This window comes from Thamnophis elegans, chromosome 15 (genome assembly GCF_009769535.1).
Source record: "Thamnophis elegans isolate rThaEle1 chromosome 15, rThaEle1.pri, whole genome shotgun sequence".
Classification (NCBI taxonomy): Eukaryota; Metazoa; Chordata; class Lepidosauria; order Squamata; family Colubridae; genus Thamnophis; species Thamnophis elegans.
The window spans coordinates 14,876,923-14,895,934 of NC_045555.1; the positions used below are offsets into that span (position 1 = coordinate 14,876,923).

The 19,012-nt window shown below is 40.8% G+C and overlaps 1 protein-coding gene across 1 annotated transcript in view; it reads right to left on the bottom strand.

Moving 5' to 3' along the window:
• Positions 1-18,955, bottom strand: part of POLR3A (RNA polymerase III subunit A) — a 55,325-nt gene extending 36,370 nt beyond the window's left edge. The window contains exons 1-10 of the mRNA XM_032232135.1: positions 18,800-18,955; positions 13,784-13,916; positions 12,412-12,549; positions 11,204-11,375; positions 9,754-9,908; positions 8,088-8,327; positions 5,618-5,780; positions 4,335-4,471; positions 2,458-2,561; positions 561-702 (exon numbers count right to left, since the gene is read on the bottom strand). Coding sequence (XP_032088026.1) covers positions 561-702; positions 2,458-2,561; positions 4,335-4,471; positions 5,618-5,780; positions 8,088-8,327; positions 9,754-9,908; positions 11,204-11,375; positions 12,412-12,549; positions 13,784-13,916; positions 18,800-18,843 — 1,428 coding nt within the window. The 5' untranslated portion in view covers positions 18,844-18,955. The remainder of the gene's footprint in view (positions 1-560; positions 703-2,457; positions 2,562-4,334; positions 4,472-5,617; positions 5,781-8,087; positions 8,328-9,753; positions 9,909-11,203; positions 11,376-12,411; positions 12,550-13,783; positions 13,917-18,799) is intronic.
• Positions 18,956-19,012: the final 57 nt, after the last annotated feature.

Here is a 19,012-nt window from a genome sequence, read left to right on the forward strand (position 1 = left end):
TTCTCATCCAAGAAGCTTCTTCCGAGATGAAAGGCGAAACATCTTCAAAGAAAAACCAGGAAGTCCAGTTGTCTTAAAAAAAAGCATCTTTGGGTTTTCCTTTGCAACTTAGGTTTGGTTCTACTTTCTACAGAAACTAGGGAATAGTTAGCTATTTATCACAGAATAACAGAGTTGGAAGGGGCCTTGGAGGTCTTCTAGTCCATGCCCTGCTCAGGAAGGAAGCCCTTGTAGCCCATCCCTCTCCAAGAAGACAAAATATTTTAGGAAATATTAAAAAGGGCAGAATATTTCCCATAAAAGGCAGAAACTCACCATCCCCTAGAGTCGGAAACGACTAGCACATATGTGCGAGGGGAACCTTTACCTTTTCCAATAGCAATAGCACTTAGACTTATATACTGCTTCATAGTGCTTTACCGCCTCACTAAATGGTTTACAGAGTCAGTATATCTCCCCCAACAATCTGGGTCTTCATTTTACCCTCCTCGGAAAGATGGAAAGCTGATTCCACGAAAGACCATGAAACAATGAGAAACCTTACGTAGATTTGCCCTTACTATATGAGCCATGATGCTGAGCTTGTGCAAAGAGGGCTGGCGGTTAAACAAGACTATGTCTCCATCGATCAGGTGCCTCTCTACAATGTCTCCATACTTCAGTTCCTGTGCCATCCTCTCCCGATTTCCGTATTTCAAAAACCTGAGCAGGGGCAGGAAGAGAGAAAGGAAATACAGAATGCGATTCAATCTTGCCCTTAAATATTATTTTTTGTTTCTAAGTTTTTTTTTTATAAATGTATCAAATCAATATGTGAACAGTGTGATGTGGGTGTCATACATTCTCATACAAATAAAACTAAAAAATTAATCATAATTATTACATTCAATCAACTTATATATTTCTAGTAAACAATACACATTTGTCTTAGATTGCAATCTATCATTGTTCAGTTATTCCATGTTTTCTCTTATTATTTTCATTTTATTATATAAAAATGTATAATTGCTATTCCCCTTTCTCTTATTTCTATAATCTATTCTAGCTTTTAATCATATCACTCTTTATTAGAAGACTTTTCCTTTCCTTCCTTTCTAACTTCTAATCAAGTCACCTATCTTAAAAAAAAAGAAAAAAGAAAAGAGAGAAAGAGAAAGAGAAAGGGAGAAGCAAATCAGAATAACAACATAAAAGAAATCATCTATCCATTGTCTCTTGCCCGCTTCAAAACTTTAATTGCTATGTTTTAAGAGAAAGAGAGGGAGAAAAAAAAGCAAATCAAAACAATGATTAAAGATAATAATAATCATCATCGTCTATTCATCGTCTCTGGCCCACTTCAATATTTTAATTGCTATGCCTTTTTTTTTACTTGGCTTCCAAGTTCCTTCCTTAGATCTTTATCTCTATGTTTGCTTCTTGATATTCCTAGATTGAGGGGGGGGGAAACACACACAGATATTTTGAAGTACTGTCTACTTGGGTTTTAGAAGCTGCTTGATGTTATATAAAACCTCTCGAGAAAGCTAGTCCGTTCTGTGTAAGAACATTTTCCTAATAGTAGAAAAATTGATTTTTTTAATTAATTGTTGAAATGATTACCGCTTTCACTCCCTCCTCAGAAAAACCCTGCCCCCTTATATCTTGGAAATGCCTTCTTTAGTAATAAAAATGATTTCCACAAAAACCTGTTATTCATCTAACAATCAAAAGTTGCAGCGCAAGCATTACGCTCAATTGTTCAGGACAAGAAAGAGCAGCACACTTTGTTGTCCAAAGTGCTGATCAACAATACAATCATTTTTAACTGTACAGTTAATTGGATTAAATTAAAACTGCACATGCTTCTATCAGCTGAATTGGAATCCAAGCCTCTAAAGGTTTTTACATCTTAAAAGCCCATCCCTGCTTTCCTGGAAAAGTATGTTTATAGGGGTTAATTTTACCCACATTTAAAAACAGAAGGGCCTTAGGAAAAGAAATGAAATAAACTGACAGGAAGAAACCACGCATTTCATGTTGTATTACATCCGATACACTATAGAGCCGTGATGGCAAACCTATGGCAGAGGTGGCACACAGAGCATTCTCTGTGAGCATGCGTGCCATCGCCAGCTGCTCTTCTGGTTTCTGGCATTGGTCTTTGTGGGCGCTGGAGCGCCGGAAAGCCGCCTGAAAACAGCCCGAAAAATGGCCAAAAAAACCAGTCTGTTTTTTGGGGTCAAAAACAACCTGAAAACAGCTTGAAAAACGGCCTGAAAACAGCCAGAAAATAGGCATTCGTGCACTGGCCAGCTGGTCTTTGGATTTCCAGCATTCCGGCGCATGCACATGCATGCGCGTTCTGGTTTGGGCACTCGGTGTTGAAGAGGTTATGTATGACTGAAGCCAACAACTGAAAATGCAGGAACAGGGACAGTGAAGTAGAAAAATGCCACTTTTGATCAAAGACCGTACCGTTTCATTTGTGTATGCCTCTGCTGGATGAAGTTGGCGCCAGGATGGACTTCGGGACCATTTCGTACCAGTTTCCTCATGAAGGCGATGTTGGCTTTGTTTACCTGCAGGAGAAAGAAAGGAAATGCACCTTTAAAGGTCCAGAGTGTAAGGGAAAACAAACCTTTACGATGACCTAAAGAACTCACCCAGGCGTCCTTAGAAAGCAAGAAGCAAAGCCTTGATCCCAACAAAGCCTTTTTTATTTACACAACTGTGAATTCCTTTCTTTCACTGTCAGCAAGGCTTAGCAAACAGTCTTTCAGAGGAATGTTTATCCACATGCACCTTACCTTGTTTAGAGTGTTGCCAGATAAGTAGTTTCCAAACACAGGGCAAAGCAAAACTTGACACAGAGTCTCTTATAATCCCAAACAGAACTTTCCACTGTTGACATGAATGAATGGTTTCCTGCAAAAGTCCACTCCCCTTTTGTTTCCTATGGGAGGGGCCAATCACCTCCAAGGTGTGGCTTTACTCCTACGTTGACCCTGCTTTCTTAGTTGTTCTTGTCTTCTGGCAGCTCTGCATATGCACACATTGGGAACAGGCTCCAGCTGTTCTTCTGCCTCACTGTTGTCTAACTCCCTCTCTGCCTCTGACGAGAGCCCTCATCTGAGCTTTCCTCAACCCCCAGGACTGGCCCATGTTCCTCCCCAACTTCCTCATTGTTCAAGCAGGGAACCTTATTTCATTTCAGACAAATGGCTATCCAACCTCTTCTTAAAAACCTCCTGTGATGAAACACTCACAACCTCTGTGGGAAAGCTGTTCCACTGATTGTTCTCACTATCAGAACATTTCTCTTTAGTTCTAGGTTGGTTCTCTCCTTGATTAGCTTCCATCCATTGCTTCTTGTCCTGTCTTCTGGTGCTTTATCTTCACTATTAGGAAGTTTCTCCTTAATTCCAGGTTGCTTTTCTTCTTGACTAGTTTCCATCCATTGTTTCTTGTCTTGTCTTCTGGTGCTTTGAAGAATTGGTTGACCCGTTCTTCTCTGTGGCAGCCCCTGAGATATTGGAACACTGCTATCATGTTACCCCTAGTCCTTCTTTTCATCAAATGAGACATACCCAATTTGAGCAACCATTCTTCATATGTTTTAGCCTTCGGTTCCCTAATCATCTTGGTTGCTCTTCTCTGCACTCTTTCCAGTGTCTCAACATCTTTTTAAAAAATAAATATGGTGATCAAAACTAGATGCTTGTTATAGTGTGGTATTACCAAGGTATTATAAAGTGGCATTAACAATTCATGTGATCTTAATTCTATCCCTCTATGAATGCAACCTAGGACTTAATTCAATTCGATTAAAACTAAGTGTGAAATCTTTAACTGAGGGCAACTTGGACAGGGCTTCTATACTAGTGATGGTGATCCTTTTTGGCACCGAGTGCCAAAAAGTTGCACAGAAACATCACGAGGGTGCGCGTGTTCATTGGGGCTGTGCTCCAGAAAGGATTCCAGAAATTTCTGGAATCTAGTGTGCATGTGCGCCTGACAATCAGCTGGCCAGCATCCATGTGCAGGCTTTTTTTGGGCAATGCCCCATGTGCGAAGGGATCGCGCTCTGGAAAAGCTGAACTTCCAGTTTCTGATGTATGTGCACCCAAAAATCAGCTGGCCAGCGGGAATGCCCACACCGATTTTCGGCATTGCTGTGTGTGTGAAGGACAACTGATCGTTGCGTGGGCATGTGCACCAGAAACCCAAACAGGCCAGGCCTTGCATGCCGGCGACATGGCTTCATGTGCCACTTTGGGCACGTGCCATAGGTTTGCCATTACAGTTCTATACGAAAGGGCCACCCAAAGAGAATAAGAACGTGTCTGAGCTACCTTCTCAGGAAAGGTGAGAATCTTTGCCACATGGACAGGTACAGCCACTTCATCAATTCTCAGGTTAGGGTCGGGAGAGATCACTGTTCTGCCTGAGAAATCAACTCGCTTTCCAGACAAGTTTCCCCTAAACCGACCTAAGCAGAACAAAAACAAAAAAGGAAAGAGGGAAAATAAGGTGAACTTAGTGAAATAAAACCTGATTGATGTTTCAGTGAAAAAACAAACAAACCCAAGTGTAGGCTTGCAAGTCTGTTATAGGTGCATATCCACTTTCCAAGGCTGCAAGCAAAAGGCATCCTTGGCTCAAGAATAATGCTAAACATTTTCAAGATTGTGTAACGTGATCGCCAGAGGCTGACATGGACGTTGTCATTCACATAAGTAAAGGTTCCCCTCGCACATATGTGCTAATCGTTTCCATCTCTAGGGGGCAGTGCTCATCTCCGTTTGAAAGCTGAAGAGCCAGCGTGTCTGAAGAAATCTCTGTGGCCATGTGGCTGGCGTGACTAAATGTCAAAGGCACACGGAACGCTGTTATCTTCCCACCAAAAGTGGTCCCTATTTTTTTGCTTGCATTTTTTATGTGCCTTCGAACTGCTAGGTTGGCAGAAGCTGGGACAAGTAATGGGAGCTCAGTCTGTTATACAACACTAGGGATTTGAACTGCTGAACTGCTGACCTTTCTGATCGACTCAGCATCTTAGCCAATGAGCCACTGCATCCCTTTGCTGAGGATTACTGCTGCCAATTACCTCCACTAGACGGATTAGATCCCACAGATTAGGCCTCCTCCGAATTCCATCCGCCGGCCAGTGTCGACTGGCGACTACCCGGAGGAGAGCCTTCTCTGTGGCTGCTCCAACCCTCTGGAACGAACTCCCCGTGGAGATTCGAACCCTCACCACCCTCCAGGCCTTCCGCAAAGCCCTTAAAACCTGGCTGTTCCGACAGGCCTGGGGCTAAGGAACCGTTGCCCCCGTCTCGAATGGTATGACTGTTGTGTATTTTAAATCATGCATTGTTTTGTGTCATTTTTAATTTTGTCTGTATCCCCCCTTCCCTGGTTTGAGTTGTGAGCTGCCCTGAGTCCCCTTCGGGGGAAAAGGGCAGCATATAAATAAAATAAACATTCAAACATTCAAACATTACCTGCACATAACTTTCAAGGTAACCAGAGACGACAATGAGACTCCAGATATGGATTAATTTTCAAAAGGCGTCCGAATGCCTCACAGTGGGGCCCACAAATGATGGAGGCGACTAAAATGGGGAGCACCAACCTTGTTTTCCTTTGAGCCTTTGGACAAAGCCCCTGGTCCATTTCTTGGGCGCCATGTTGAGGGGAATGCCAGAAAGTTCACTGTTAATATACAGGGCACATTGTAGCTGCAGGAAGTCCCAATCTTCCATTATCATCTGAGTTTTGGCTCCGGATATTCTATGCTGAACAGAGAGAAGCCAACAAAAAAAGGCAAAACAAAGAAAGACAGATTAAAAATTATTGGTTGTAACATTGGAAAGTTTACTCTTTTTTTTAAAAGAGAATGGCTCATGGGCAACTTAAGCAATAGTAACATCACTTAGACTTACAATGTATCATAGAAGTGAGTACACCCATTCACATTTTGTAAATATTTAAGTATATCTTTCCATGTGACAACACTGGAGAAATGACACTTTGATACAATGTAAAGTAGTGAGCATACAGCTTGTATAACAGTGTAAATGTGCTGTCCCCTCAAAATAATGCAATACACAGCCATTCATGTCTAAACTGCTGGCAACAAAAGTTAATACACCCCTAAGTGATCATGTCCAAATGGGGCCCAAGTAGACATTTGCCCTCCCTGGTGTCATGTGACTGGTTAGTGTGACAAGGTCTCAGGTGTGTTAAATTTGATGTTATTCCTCTCACTCTCTCATACTGGTCACTGGAAGTTCAACATGGCACCTCATGGCAATGAACTCTCTGAGGATCTGAAAAAACGGTTTTTTACTCTACATAAAGATGGCCTAGCAAGTGATGGCGAATGCTTTTCTGCTCAGGTGCCAAAAGGATGCTTGTGCATGCAATAGCATGTGTGCCCACACCAATAATGCAATGCCCTTCCATCGTGCATGTGCCGGACCTCCGGTACTTCTGGTACCGGATTTCCGGTAGGCCCTCCTTAGGCTTCAGGAAAGCCTCCGGAGCTTCTGGATGGCAAAAAATAGGCCCAATGGGCCTACCAGAAGTTTGGAAACATTGGGCCCATTTTTTGCCATACTTTTGTTGCCAGTGGTTTAGACATTAAGGCTGTGTGTTGCATAATTTTGAGGGGACAGCATATTTACCCTGTTCTGCTGACCTTTCTGATCAACAAGCTCAGCTTGGCCACTGAGCCACCACATCCCTTTGACCTTAGCCTATATAGGGTCAAATAAAAGCCTCTCTCCATTATTCTGTAAACAGACAGCTCGTGTGCAGGAAAACTAAAATAATAATTTACCGTATATATCAGGATGATGTAAATATTGTTCTGACCCTCATATAGTGGAAATTTAACAAGAACTAAAATAAGAGTTAAAAAAAAGAGGCAAGAATATCACCAGAGCCAGAAAACAACACAGGACAGCCAGAAACATGATTACCATCAGAATTGGGCAATAGTTGTTAATTAAAATAGCTGAAGGAAAAATCAATAAGATATCCAGATGGAGACGTAATATGTCTTGGTCTGAATTCATGAGGAGGAAAGAACAATCTTGAGATGTTCAATATTTGAAATAGTTGAGACAATATTTCACAATTAATAGGAGACCAGATTCTTGCAACCCCAACAGGTCTTGCAACCCCAACAGACAACAAACTGGGAGAAGTTTCTTCCAGGAAACACTTACACAAGAGCAAGGGAGAAGAGAGGAGAGGGAGAAGAAAAAGGGAGGGGTGGGGAGGAGAAGAGAGAGACCAACCCAAGAGAAAATCTCTAGGTAAAACCATGGGACACCTGCAACTATTATACCACCTTTCATACTGATTTGGGACTCATTGTCCAAGCTACATTAAGCACAATTGATTAGGAATTTCAGGAGTGCTACTTGTACTTCGTATCTGCTGTCAGCTGGTTCATTTTGTTCCTGTAGCTCTTTCTTTTCTTTATATTTAACTACAGAAATTGTTTTTTTTTAAACCTGCTAAAAATAAACAATAATGTACATCGGTGGCCTTCTGTTTGGATGGCTTTATATTTTGCCCCGTGTAAATTTTCTCATTTAGTTTCACTTGGAACAGTAAAATAGACGAAGTTAAATTGCATTCAGTCACAGTTTCACTCTATAGTTAGCACATTATGTACAGCAAGTGGAAGGACCTGGTATTTAAACTGCCTTAAATAAAATTTAAAGCCTTAAATTAAGCAGCCTAAAATAAAAGCTTTAAATAAAACTATTCCACTTTACAAATTATATTTTAAAGTGAGAGGGGGAGAGTAAGATGTGTACTGTAATATATGACCAATTTTCTTTATCATTTTTTAAAAAAGGAAACAACATGGAGATTTTTCATTTTTTCCCTTCAAATTAAAAGATGGGGAAAAAAGTAAATAAAAAACAAAAACAAAACAAAACCCAAAGCTAAATTTTTTTCTCTTTCTTTCTTTCTTTCTTTCTTTCTTTCTTTCTTTCTTTCTTTCTTTCTTTCTTTCTTTCTTCCCTCCCTCCCTCCCTCCCTCCCTCCCTCCCTCTGTAGCTGCAAGAAGCAAAAGCAGCTACCTTTTTGATCACATCATTAAGGAAAATGATTTCCGTCAGCTTCATTGTCAGATCATCCTCGTTGGTGCCAGATTTCAAGTCGCTGATCACAGAAGGCCGAATGCAGAGGGGTGGAACCAAAAGGCGGGTCAGGATCAGGTCAGAAGGTTTCCCCGATTCAGGGTTCATCAGAAGGAGAGGTATGTCTTCTGCAGGAATTCTCTTCAAGATGTTCAATACCATTAGGGGGTTCAGGTTCTCCTGTAAGAGTCAAAACAATAGAGTCACATTTTTACCAAATCTCCCTACTAGGGCAACAACTCACCTCAGCAAACTCACCATGGCCAACTCAGTAGGGCCAACTCGCCGCAGTCAACTTGCCACAGCTAATTCACCATGGCCAACTCGCTACACCCAACTCACCATGACCAACTTGCATGGGCCAATTTACCATAGCCAACTTGCCATAGGCAATTCACCATGGCCAACTCACCGCAGCCAACTTGCCATGGCCAACTCGCTACAGCCAACTCACCGCAGCCAACTCGCCACAGCCAATTCACCATGGCCAACTCGCTACACCCAACTCACCATTACCAACTTGCATGGGCCAATTTGCCATAGCCAACTTGCCATAGCCAATTCACCATGGCCAACTCACCATGGCCAACTTGCCATGGCCAATTCAGTATGGCCAACTCACCACAGCATTAGTTACACTAATATTGAAATGGAATAGAATCATTAAAGAAAGGATGCCAAAGAAGGGACAAAATAAAATATGAATGACAAAAATTATTATTTTTTAATTATTTAAAATAATTAAATTGAATTGTTGAATTGTCCCGCAGTGAGTTGTCTCCATTAGAGTGTTACAGTGTAGTTTTAGTAATAATAAATTCATATTATCATTCCTCCTGGTAGGAATTTGTAGCCTTCAATTTGTTTAGTGACTGAAGTTACAGCAGCACTGAAAAATGTGACTTATGACTTTTGTTTCTCACCTCTTTGCAATATCCCGAAGGCCATGGGATCAAAATGCGAAGGCTTGGCAAACTTGTTCATATTTATGACAGTTGCCTTGCCTGAAGTCACGTGATCATACTTTGTGACTTTCTGACAAGCAGAGTAATTGAGGAACCCAGATTCACTTCACAACTGGGTTACTACCTTAACAACTGCACTGATTCATTTAACAACCGTGGCAAGGAAAGTTGTAAAATGGGGCAAAACTCACTTCACTGTCTTGCTTAGCAATGGAAATTTCGGGCTTAATCATGGTCGTTAAGTCAAGGACTATAAACCCCCCCCGCCCCCCAATATTTAAGCTAATTTGCTCTCCCTGTGATCCTTCTATACAAGTCAAGGCACAGACACACAAACAGTGATGGCTAACCTTTTCCGCAATGAGTGCCGAAAGCACGTGCACGCACACCTATAATGCAATACATGCACGACCATCTGGTGTGCCCCAACCCCCTGCGCATGCATGCATGACCCCCACACATGCACCTGTGACCCCCACGCATGTGCAGCAGAGCTGAGCTGGAGTGACGGCTCGTATGGCCGCAGAGAGGGCTCTGCATCCCATAGGTTCGCCATCACCTATAGAGGAGATCCACTTATTGTAAAAAAACAAAAAAGAGCGAACTGGGCTAATCTATGGTTTGATATGTTTTTAACTCACCTGGGCTTTTCCCAGTAAAGATTCAATCTCTTTATTATGTTCTATTGCAGTGTCGAAGGACTGGATGAAATCAGACACCAGGGGGTCGACAATCTTTTTGGTGGTCTTATACTTCTCATGAATGATCTTCAGCAAGCCACATTTCTTTACAGTACCTACAAGGTAACAAGGTTCCAAACCAAGGTTATATTTGAATCCGCTCTTTAACTGAGTTTGCGGCTTAGCACAAAAAGCAACGAAAAGAGTCTTCTGCCATAAGGATACCACCCAAAAACTGTAAAGGTGGTGCAAATGTTATGATTTCCAAAATGTGAAGAATGAGCACATTCAGCCCCAGTTGGTTTTTGTTGGGGACACTAATATTCAAGGTGACCGTTATGGAGATAAGAGAGCCAATCTGGTAATGTGGTTCAAGACACTGGCTAGAAACTGGGGAAGCCAACTGGGTGACCAGGGGCCAGTCACGTTCTCTCTGCCTTAGGAAGAAGACAATGGCAAACCATCTCTGACAACTTTCCCCCGCAAAGGGTCAAGGAGCCCTGGTGGTTCAGTGGTTAGAATGTACAGTATTGCAGGCTAATTCTGCCAACTGTCAGCAGTTTGCTTCTCAGCGGCTCAAGGATGATTTAGCCTTCTATGGTCCCAGATTGTTGGGGGCAAGAGGCTAACTCTGTAAACCGTTTAGTGAGGGCTGTAAAGCACTGTGAAGCGGTATATAAGGCTAAGTGCTATTCCTTCCTTCCTTCCTTCCTTCCTTCCTTCCTTCCTTACATACATACATACATACATACATACATACATACATACATACATACATACCAGCTCAAGGTTGACTCAGCCTTCCACCCTTCTGAGGCTGGTAAAATGAGGACCCAGATTATTGGGGGCAATATCCTAACTCTGTAAACTGCCTGGTGAAATGGTATATAAGTCTAAGTGCTATTGCTATCTTCCTTCCTTCCATCCATCCATAAACAAATATCCATTCCTCTTATTTTACTATATTAGGTGTAGCAGTGGTGCAGTAGTTAGAATGCAGTCTAATTCTGCTGACAGCTGACTCCCAGCACTTCGGCAGTTCGAATCTCACCAGCTCAAGGTTGACTCAGTCTTCCATCCTTCCGAGGTTGGTAAAATGAGGAGCCAGATTGTTGGGGGCAAGAGGCTGACTCTGTAAACTGCTTAGCGAAGGCTGTAAAGCACTGTGAAGTGGTATATAAGTCTAAGTGTTATTGCTGTTGACTTAGCCTTCCATCCTTCCAAGGTTGGTAAAATGAGAACCCAGACTGTTGGGGAAAAAAGGCTGACTCTGTAAACAGCTTAGAGAGGGCTGCAAAGCACTGTGAAGCGGTATATAAGTCTAAGGGCTATTGCTATTTGCTGAACTCCATATGTAAATTCCAATCGTCTTGTCAAGATGCAGATGAAGGGGGTTGAGAATCAAACCTACCATTGAAAGCACCACAATGGGGGCAAGTGTTCTTCTTCCTGCATTTTTCAGAGATCTTTTTCTTCAAGCCTCTTTTCTGGAGATAGGTCAACCCAGGTCTCTTCAGATAATCCAAAAATTGTTTCTGTTCTTCAGTAGTTAGTAAGATACGGCAACAAGTCTTGCAAATCATCTAAAAGAGGAGGAGAAAAATGTCAGAGTGTTTGCAGTGGGACTACTCTTAGGAGACAAACCAGCAGCAAAACACAGCACACAAGAGACTTAGACAATTAACAGTGGTTTATATACAAGACATATAAAGAAACATACGTGGTAGCAAATACCTGACAAGCAATCAATCTTCTTCTGAACACCACACAAAGAATTTAGCAATGGATAGCCTGCTCATTTCCAACCTATTCTGGACACCTCATTGTTTAAGCAATATAAAGACAACAAAATTCAATACATTCCCTGATAGACTTCCATCCAACGGCTAAACAGTTCTGCTCCTGCTTTTAGATAGATAGATAGATAGATAGATAGATAGATAGATAGATAGATAGATAGATAGATAGATAGATAGATATAGATAATAAACACAAACACATATACAGAGAGAGAGAAAGGAGAGAGATTGAGAGAGTGGGGGAGACAGGAAGAGAAAGACAGAGGCATGCAGGCAGACAATAAACAAATAGAGATGGAGATGGGGATGGATGGATGGATACATGGTCATGGATATAGATGTGTGTGTGGTGTATACACACAGAGAGGGGGTAAAGTTGGAGTAAGGATGATAGAATAGACAAACAGGTAGACAATATAGTGATAGAGATGGAGATAGATGGATGGATGGAGAGACAGACAGATATCATATTTCTGCATCATTTTTCTTAGCAGGAGCATTTATCCCCTAATTAAAACCATATATTACAGCTAAGTCATAGTTCAGATAAACTCGGCACAAACAAGAGTGTAAACGCATCCTAAACACTCCTCATTAAAGTTACTGAATCACTTTTCAGACATGTAGGGCTCTAGAAAGTTGTTTCCGCTCTAACTGTGCAACTGCAGAAAGAGATGTAACTGCTTTAATGAGCCCAACACATCCTTGCATTCCTGCACGTTATAATGCACCGTTTTCCAAACCGAACTCAAGGTACCATGCAGCTTGACATCAGTTCCAATGAAAGATGCGTCTTCTGCAGTTTTTGGCTTGAACTTACCTGGAGAATGCCTATCACAGCTTTGAAGTATCCAACGTGAAAACAAGGTAACTCCAGGTCAATGTAGCCATAATGCCCCAAACATTCTGCCAGATTTTTTCCACAGGTTTTGCAGGGACGATCCTTTTCACTTGTACCCTTGAATAAAAGAATAAAAAGAAGATGAAAATTTGTCAAGGTACTATTAGATGAATCAGACTTTTTCCTCCAATTAATCACAAACTTTCAGAAAGAGAAGTAACAACAATCCATGGCCTGAAGTGGAGATTTCTTTAAAAAAAAGTGCCTCAAGTATTTTACCAATACCTCTGGAATACCTCAAGTCACTTAAAGCGCAAAGAATTTATTTCCAACAAACACTTTAAACTATTCCCATGAAAACCTGGATCTGGAGGAAAATGATACATTTCATTTTGCTCCAGAAGGGTCCATTTCTAGATTCACAAATCTTGCACAAATCTGAACTGAAGGATGTCTTAAGGATGGCGATAATCCCAGAAAGCAATACAATCATTATAGGAATGGAATGGAGTGGAACAGAATAGAATAGAATATGGGAATGGAATGGAATAGAACAGAATACAGAATGGAATGGAATGGGAATAGAATAGAATATTCTTTATTGGCCAAGTATGATTGGGCACACAAGGAATTTGTTTCCGGTATAGAAGCTCTCAGTGTACATGCAAGCAACAAGTGATACATCATTATCATAATATACATTCATCATAAATCTATAAGATGCAACACTCAGCGATAGTCATAGGATATATTAAATAAGCAATCAACATAAATCACAATAGGGTACCAAATAAAGGCAATCAACATATATCATGAGAGACAAACAGCGAAGTTATACTCATAAGAAACTAAGGAAATAGGTAATAGGAACAATGAGAAGGATAATAGGCAGCGAGGGGGGATGGGACAGGACGGGAGGGGTCGAACGGACACACTGTCCCTGTGTCTAATTGTTTTGATGTGCACTGCCCTTTAGCGTCGTCTTGAGGGAAGAAGTTCAAACAGTTTATGCCCAGGATGTAAGGGGTCTGTAATTCTACAAGATGTGAGCTTGCACATGAACAAATTACAAAGAAGCTAAACTTAATATTATATAATTTGCAAAATGAAGCATGGATTGGCTCAGCATGGTCAGGGAAGTACTTTCACCTCAATAGGAATATATGAGACAAATTCTATCCTTTCTGTTTTAGAGCTGCTTCACTGAGCTTTACTGATTTCTCAGTTCCAATCAGCTGAATAATTTCTAAGTTCTAGTTTACCATCATTTATTCTCAAACTCTTCAGATATTTACTTCCTCAATCTTGCTGCCACCGTGACTAAAACAGACTGAGCACCTAGAAGGCTTACCATGCGATGGTCCAATACGCCATATTGAAGAGGAGAGTGGTTGTCTTGGCTGTATAAATTTTTACTAACCACCTGGAGGTGAGCCTGTTGCCGCATTTCTTCAGGAGATTTCATCCCAAAGCAGATGTGGCTTCTAGAACAAAAAGACACCACAGAATATCATAAAGTAGAGATACAAACTAACAGAGTTGGAAGCAGGTGGATTTGATTTACTATATTTTTTGGAGTATAAGATGCACCGGAGTATAAGACGCACCAAGGTTTTGAAGAGGCAAATTTAGGGATCTGGGGGGGCGGAGCCTGTTGCCAAGGAGGGCTCAACCGAGCTCCTCTCAGAGATCTGGTCTGTATATCTAAATAAGATCATAGATATCACCCCTTTTTGGCTAAGAAAGGGGCAGGGAGTAGCTCTGTGTGCTAGGGTCTATTCGTAATTCACAGCCTTTCTCTTTTTTTTGGCTGTGGACAGAGATTAGATCCAGCGTGAGCGGAGCTTTATCTCCAGCCAGTTCTTCTCAGCTGCCTTTTTTGCAGCCCCAGACAGGCGAGCCCCCCCCCCCCAGGACAAAGCAAAGTTGTTTGAAGCTAGGATTAATACGGGCGGGTCCCACTCCTGTGAGATTTATGCTTTTATTACTATCTTAAATACCAGCACCATTTGTCTTAGAGGCTTCTTTGTTTAAACGGACTTCAAAATGGCGATTTCTCCCCGTTGGTGACTGATAGGGGATGTACTTAGCCGGTTTTACCTTCCTGCAGACCGCTCCTTAACAAAATAATTTTTTTTTTTTTTTTTTGGAAACAGAGGGGAGCGAAAGCGCTGTTTATCTGTTTATTTATAATGGCACCCAGGCCAAAATCGAAGCGTCTCTCTACAAATGTGCCTAAAGAATCTAAAGAATCTATACTGGAATCGCAGCCCTTGTCTCCTACGCCCTCTACTGGAGAATTTTTAACACAGGAATTTTTCTTTCAAATGCTTAATGATTTTAAACAAGAAATTAAGGAATTTGTATTGGAGCTATATGATGATTTAAAGTCTAAAATTGACCAAATGAAGGCGAATACGTTTGCAGCCGTGTCTGCCCTGTCAGATTATTCTGCTGAAATAGAGAATAAATTGGAAAGCCTGGAGGAGGCTAATTTTAATTTGACTACTAATATTCAAATATTACAACAAAAAATTAGAGACACTCAAGAACAGCTCGTGATGATAAACTTTAATAAGAAGGCATTTGCAATAAGAGTCAGAGGATTCCGCGAAAAGGAGTGAGAGAATCTGAAACAGACCTTTGTTGAAGCCTTCAGCCATGCGGTGGGAAGCCCGGGACTTAACTTTGATTGGCAGATTCGGAAAATCTATCGCCAGAACTCGTTGGTAGCGGAACAGCGACAGCTCCCGAGGGACATAATTTTATATTTTTCCACAAAAGAATCCAGAAACGCGATTATGCAAAAGTTTCATAATAATACTCTGCGAGTTGATGACCAGGACTTGATTGTCTTCAAAGAAATACCTTTGAATGGGGGTTTGCGACCTCTCTCCGGTAGAAAAAGCGGAACTTATTGGTAGGGTGATACTGATTGTATATATGTAAAATGAATGCGGAATGATTTATGTTGTTTAAATTCTGTTAGAAGGGATTACTTTAAAACAGAAGGTAAACTGATTCTTGTTGAAAGTATTATTTGAATATGTGGAATGATCCATGCTATTTAATTTTTATTAGAAGGGAAAGCTTGGTGAAATTATTTTGAGTTAGATTTTAAATTAATGTCTGCATAAATTTGATAGTGGTAAATATCAGAGAAGCAAGGGATGAGGGTAAAATGCATGCGGAATGATTTACGTATATTGGTGGGGCGATATTGAATGTATATATGTAAAAGGATGCAAAATGATTTATGTTGTTTAAATTCTGTTAGAAGGGAAAGCTGGACGAGATTATTTTTTAAAACAGAAGGTTAACTGATTTTTGTTGAAAGTATTATTTGAATATGTGGAATGATCCATGCTATTTAATTCTTATTAGAAGGGAAAGTTTGGTGAAATTATTTTGAGCTAGATCTTAAACTAATGTCTGCATAAATTTGATAGTGGTAAATATCAGACAAGCAAGGGATGAGGGTAAAATGCATGCGGAATGATTTACGTTGTTTAAATCCTATTAGAAGGGAAAGCCGGTCGGGATCATCTTAAGATAGAATGTAAACTGATTTTTGTGTAAAGTAATACTTGATCCACGCTGCTTAAATTTTACTAAGAAGGGAAAGTTTGGTTAGATTATTTTGAATTACTGTTTGAAAATAAGGTTAAGAAAGATTATTTACGCTGTTTAAATCCTATTAGAAGGGAAAGTTTGATTATTCTTCTGTAAAGTAATATTTGAATATGTGGAATGATCCACGCTGCTTAAATTTTACTAGAAGGGATTATTTTTGAGCTAGATTGTATATTGATGTCTATACAAATTTGTATAAATGTTTATCTGAATACAAGGTTAAGGAAGAGGAACGGGAGAGTCTACAGGAGGTTGGGGTAAATAACAAAGAAGTAAGAGACGAGAATAAAATATAGATAGAATGACTTACACTATTTAAGCATAGATAAAGATGGGGGGCTGAGCTTAACACAAAGAGTTCTTTTTCTTTTTTTTCCTTTTTCTTTTTTCTTTTCTTTCCTTTTTCTTGTTTTTCTTTCCTTTAATATATTACTTTTATTTTTAATCCATACGAACACAAGATACTTTAGATAGAAGGCAGTGCCAGGTGTGGGCCCTGGGAAGTCGGGAGGATTAGGGATGGGGATTTATGGGGGGTGGGTGGGTGTTAACATAGTCTCAATAAGAATAAGAATGCACTTATATACGGTTGTTTTTTTCCCCCCCCTTTTTTTTCTTTTTTCTTTCTTTATATTTTTTTTCCTTGGTTTATTTTACTTTTTATCAGATTAAACAACACTTGAATAAAGGCATACACCAAGGAGGGAGGTAGAGGGAAAGAAGAGGGAGGAGTAAGGAAGGAGTAAGGGGAATGTAAGGAGGGTGTGTTGGGAGTAAGGGGAGAAGGAAGGTTTGAGGGGAAAGGGAAGTAGGAGGGGAGTGTTAGAGGGAGGAAAGGAAAGTTGGAGGGGGTAGATGGGGTGTATGGAGGATGGAAGTGTCAGGTGGGGTTGTGAATGATGAGTTGTGTTTACTTTTTTATTTTTTTTTATTTTTTTTTATTTTTTATTTTTTTTCCTTATAGCAAATACCCTGTATATAAGTGATTGTAAAATGGAATGTGAAAATGAATAAAATATATATAAACAAGAAGAGGCAAATTTAAAAGAAAAGTTTTTGCACTCTGCAAACCTCCCAAAATTGTATGCATAGCCTTTAGGAGGCTTATAGAGTACTCCTGGGGGCTGGGGCCCATTTTTCACTCATTACTGCCTTCCCCAGCCCCCAGGAGCTCTCTGAAAGCTTTCTACAGGCTCTGCGTGGCCATTTTTGGTGAAGAGGCAGGGTTTCAGGAGGCAAAAAATGCTGTATTCAGTGTATAAGACGCACCCAGATTTTCAGCCTCTTTTTTGAGGGAAAAGGTGCATCTTATACTCTGAAAAATACGGTAAATAGTTAATTTAAATCACAATTTAAATCACTAGTAAAAAGGCTTGATTTAAATTGTAATTTTTAAAGATAAACTGTCATCTCTCCCCCTCAGCGGCTCCTCCTCTGACCTGCTGTTGACTCACCGACAGTCCCATTCACTTTAATGGGACAGCTGGTGATGCAACAGTGACACAATTAGGTGAAGGATGTGGTGAGCAGCAGGTGAGTGGATGCCCGCTAACAAGCGCTGCCATGATGGATCTGAAATGACAGGTGCCCTTTAATATTATATTTATAAGCTTCTTAGGTTTCACTTTCATTTTTACTGCTTGTCCTTCCTCCTCACACATAGAGCCTGGTGGTACATACATTTCTCTTCAAACCAGTTTGTAGTGTACATAGATTTGCAAAACAAATGGGATAAAGGAATATTCCTGAACTTTGTTTTATGATTTATCTCATGGTTACTGTGAAATGGTGTGAATGCATCAATGCAGTGCATGTTCTCTCAGCTTGCAGAGCTTGGATTCATTGAATCAGTTTACAAAAAATGTAAATATTGCAGAATATACAGCCTCATGCTACATAACTAAGCTCCATTTCATGCTGAATAAAATAAACTATTAATGTATCTTAAATAGAAAACTATCTTTAGATAATTTTTACTCTGAAAGCATTTTAGTAAAATAAATTTAAATTAAAAAAATAGGTTTTATTTTTTTAAAAATCATCGATTTTTATCCATCCTGGTTGGAAGGGGCCTTGGACGTCTTCTAGTCCAAACTCTTGCTCAAGCAGGAAACCAGATACCATTTCTGACAAGTTTCTGTCTAATCTCTTCTTAAAAACTCCAGTGATGAAGCACCCACAACTTCTGGAGGCAAGCTGTTCCACTGGTTAATTGTTCTGTCAGGAAATTTCTCCTCAATTTTAAGTTGCTTCTCTCCTTGATTGGACATACAAACACGCACAAAGTCATACAAATACAACTAACATACACACACATCAACAGATAAAAACACAAACAGGCACACACAAACAGAAGAGACACATGAACACACACACAAACATCAACACACACAAAATGCACAGATACACAAATGGACGCACTCATACAAACAGAACAGACATACAAACACAACCACCAACACACACAAACACAACCACCAACACACACACACACACAAAACATGGACAAATACACAAACACACAAACATAACAGACACATGAACACACACAAACACCACACACACACACAAACATACCCACAAATGAAGGGATACACAAACACATACAAAACAGGATACACAAACACAACCCCCCCACAAACACATGTACAGACACCCCCAAAGACACACACGCAAACACGCACGCGCACACATACAGCCACCCCCACCCCCCACGGCCCGCTCCCGGCCTCACATCTTCTTGGCCACGTCCGTCTCACGGAACTGCTCCTTCACCATGGCTCCGGTCGGCCCGAAGCGAGCAAGGCGAAGGGAAGAGAACACCACGCCGGCAGAGAAGCTCGACCGATTGACGACACGGCGGAGCGACGACGGTCGCCTCCCCGTGACGTCACGAGCGCCTCCCACGGGCAGCCCAGGGAAACCCCGGAAGTGAGGAAGGAAGGAG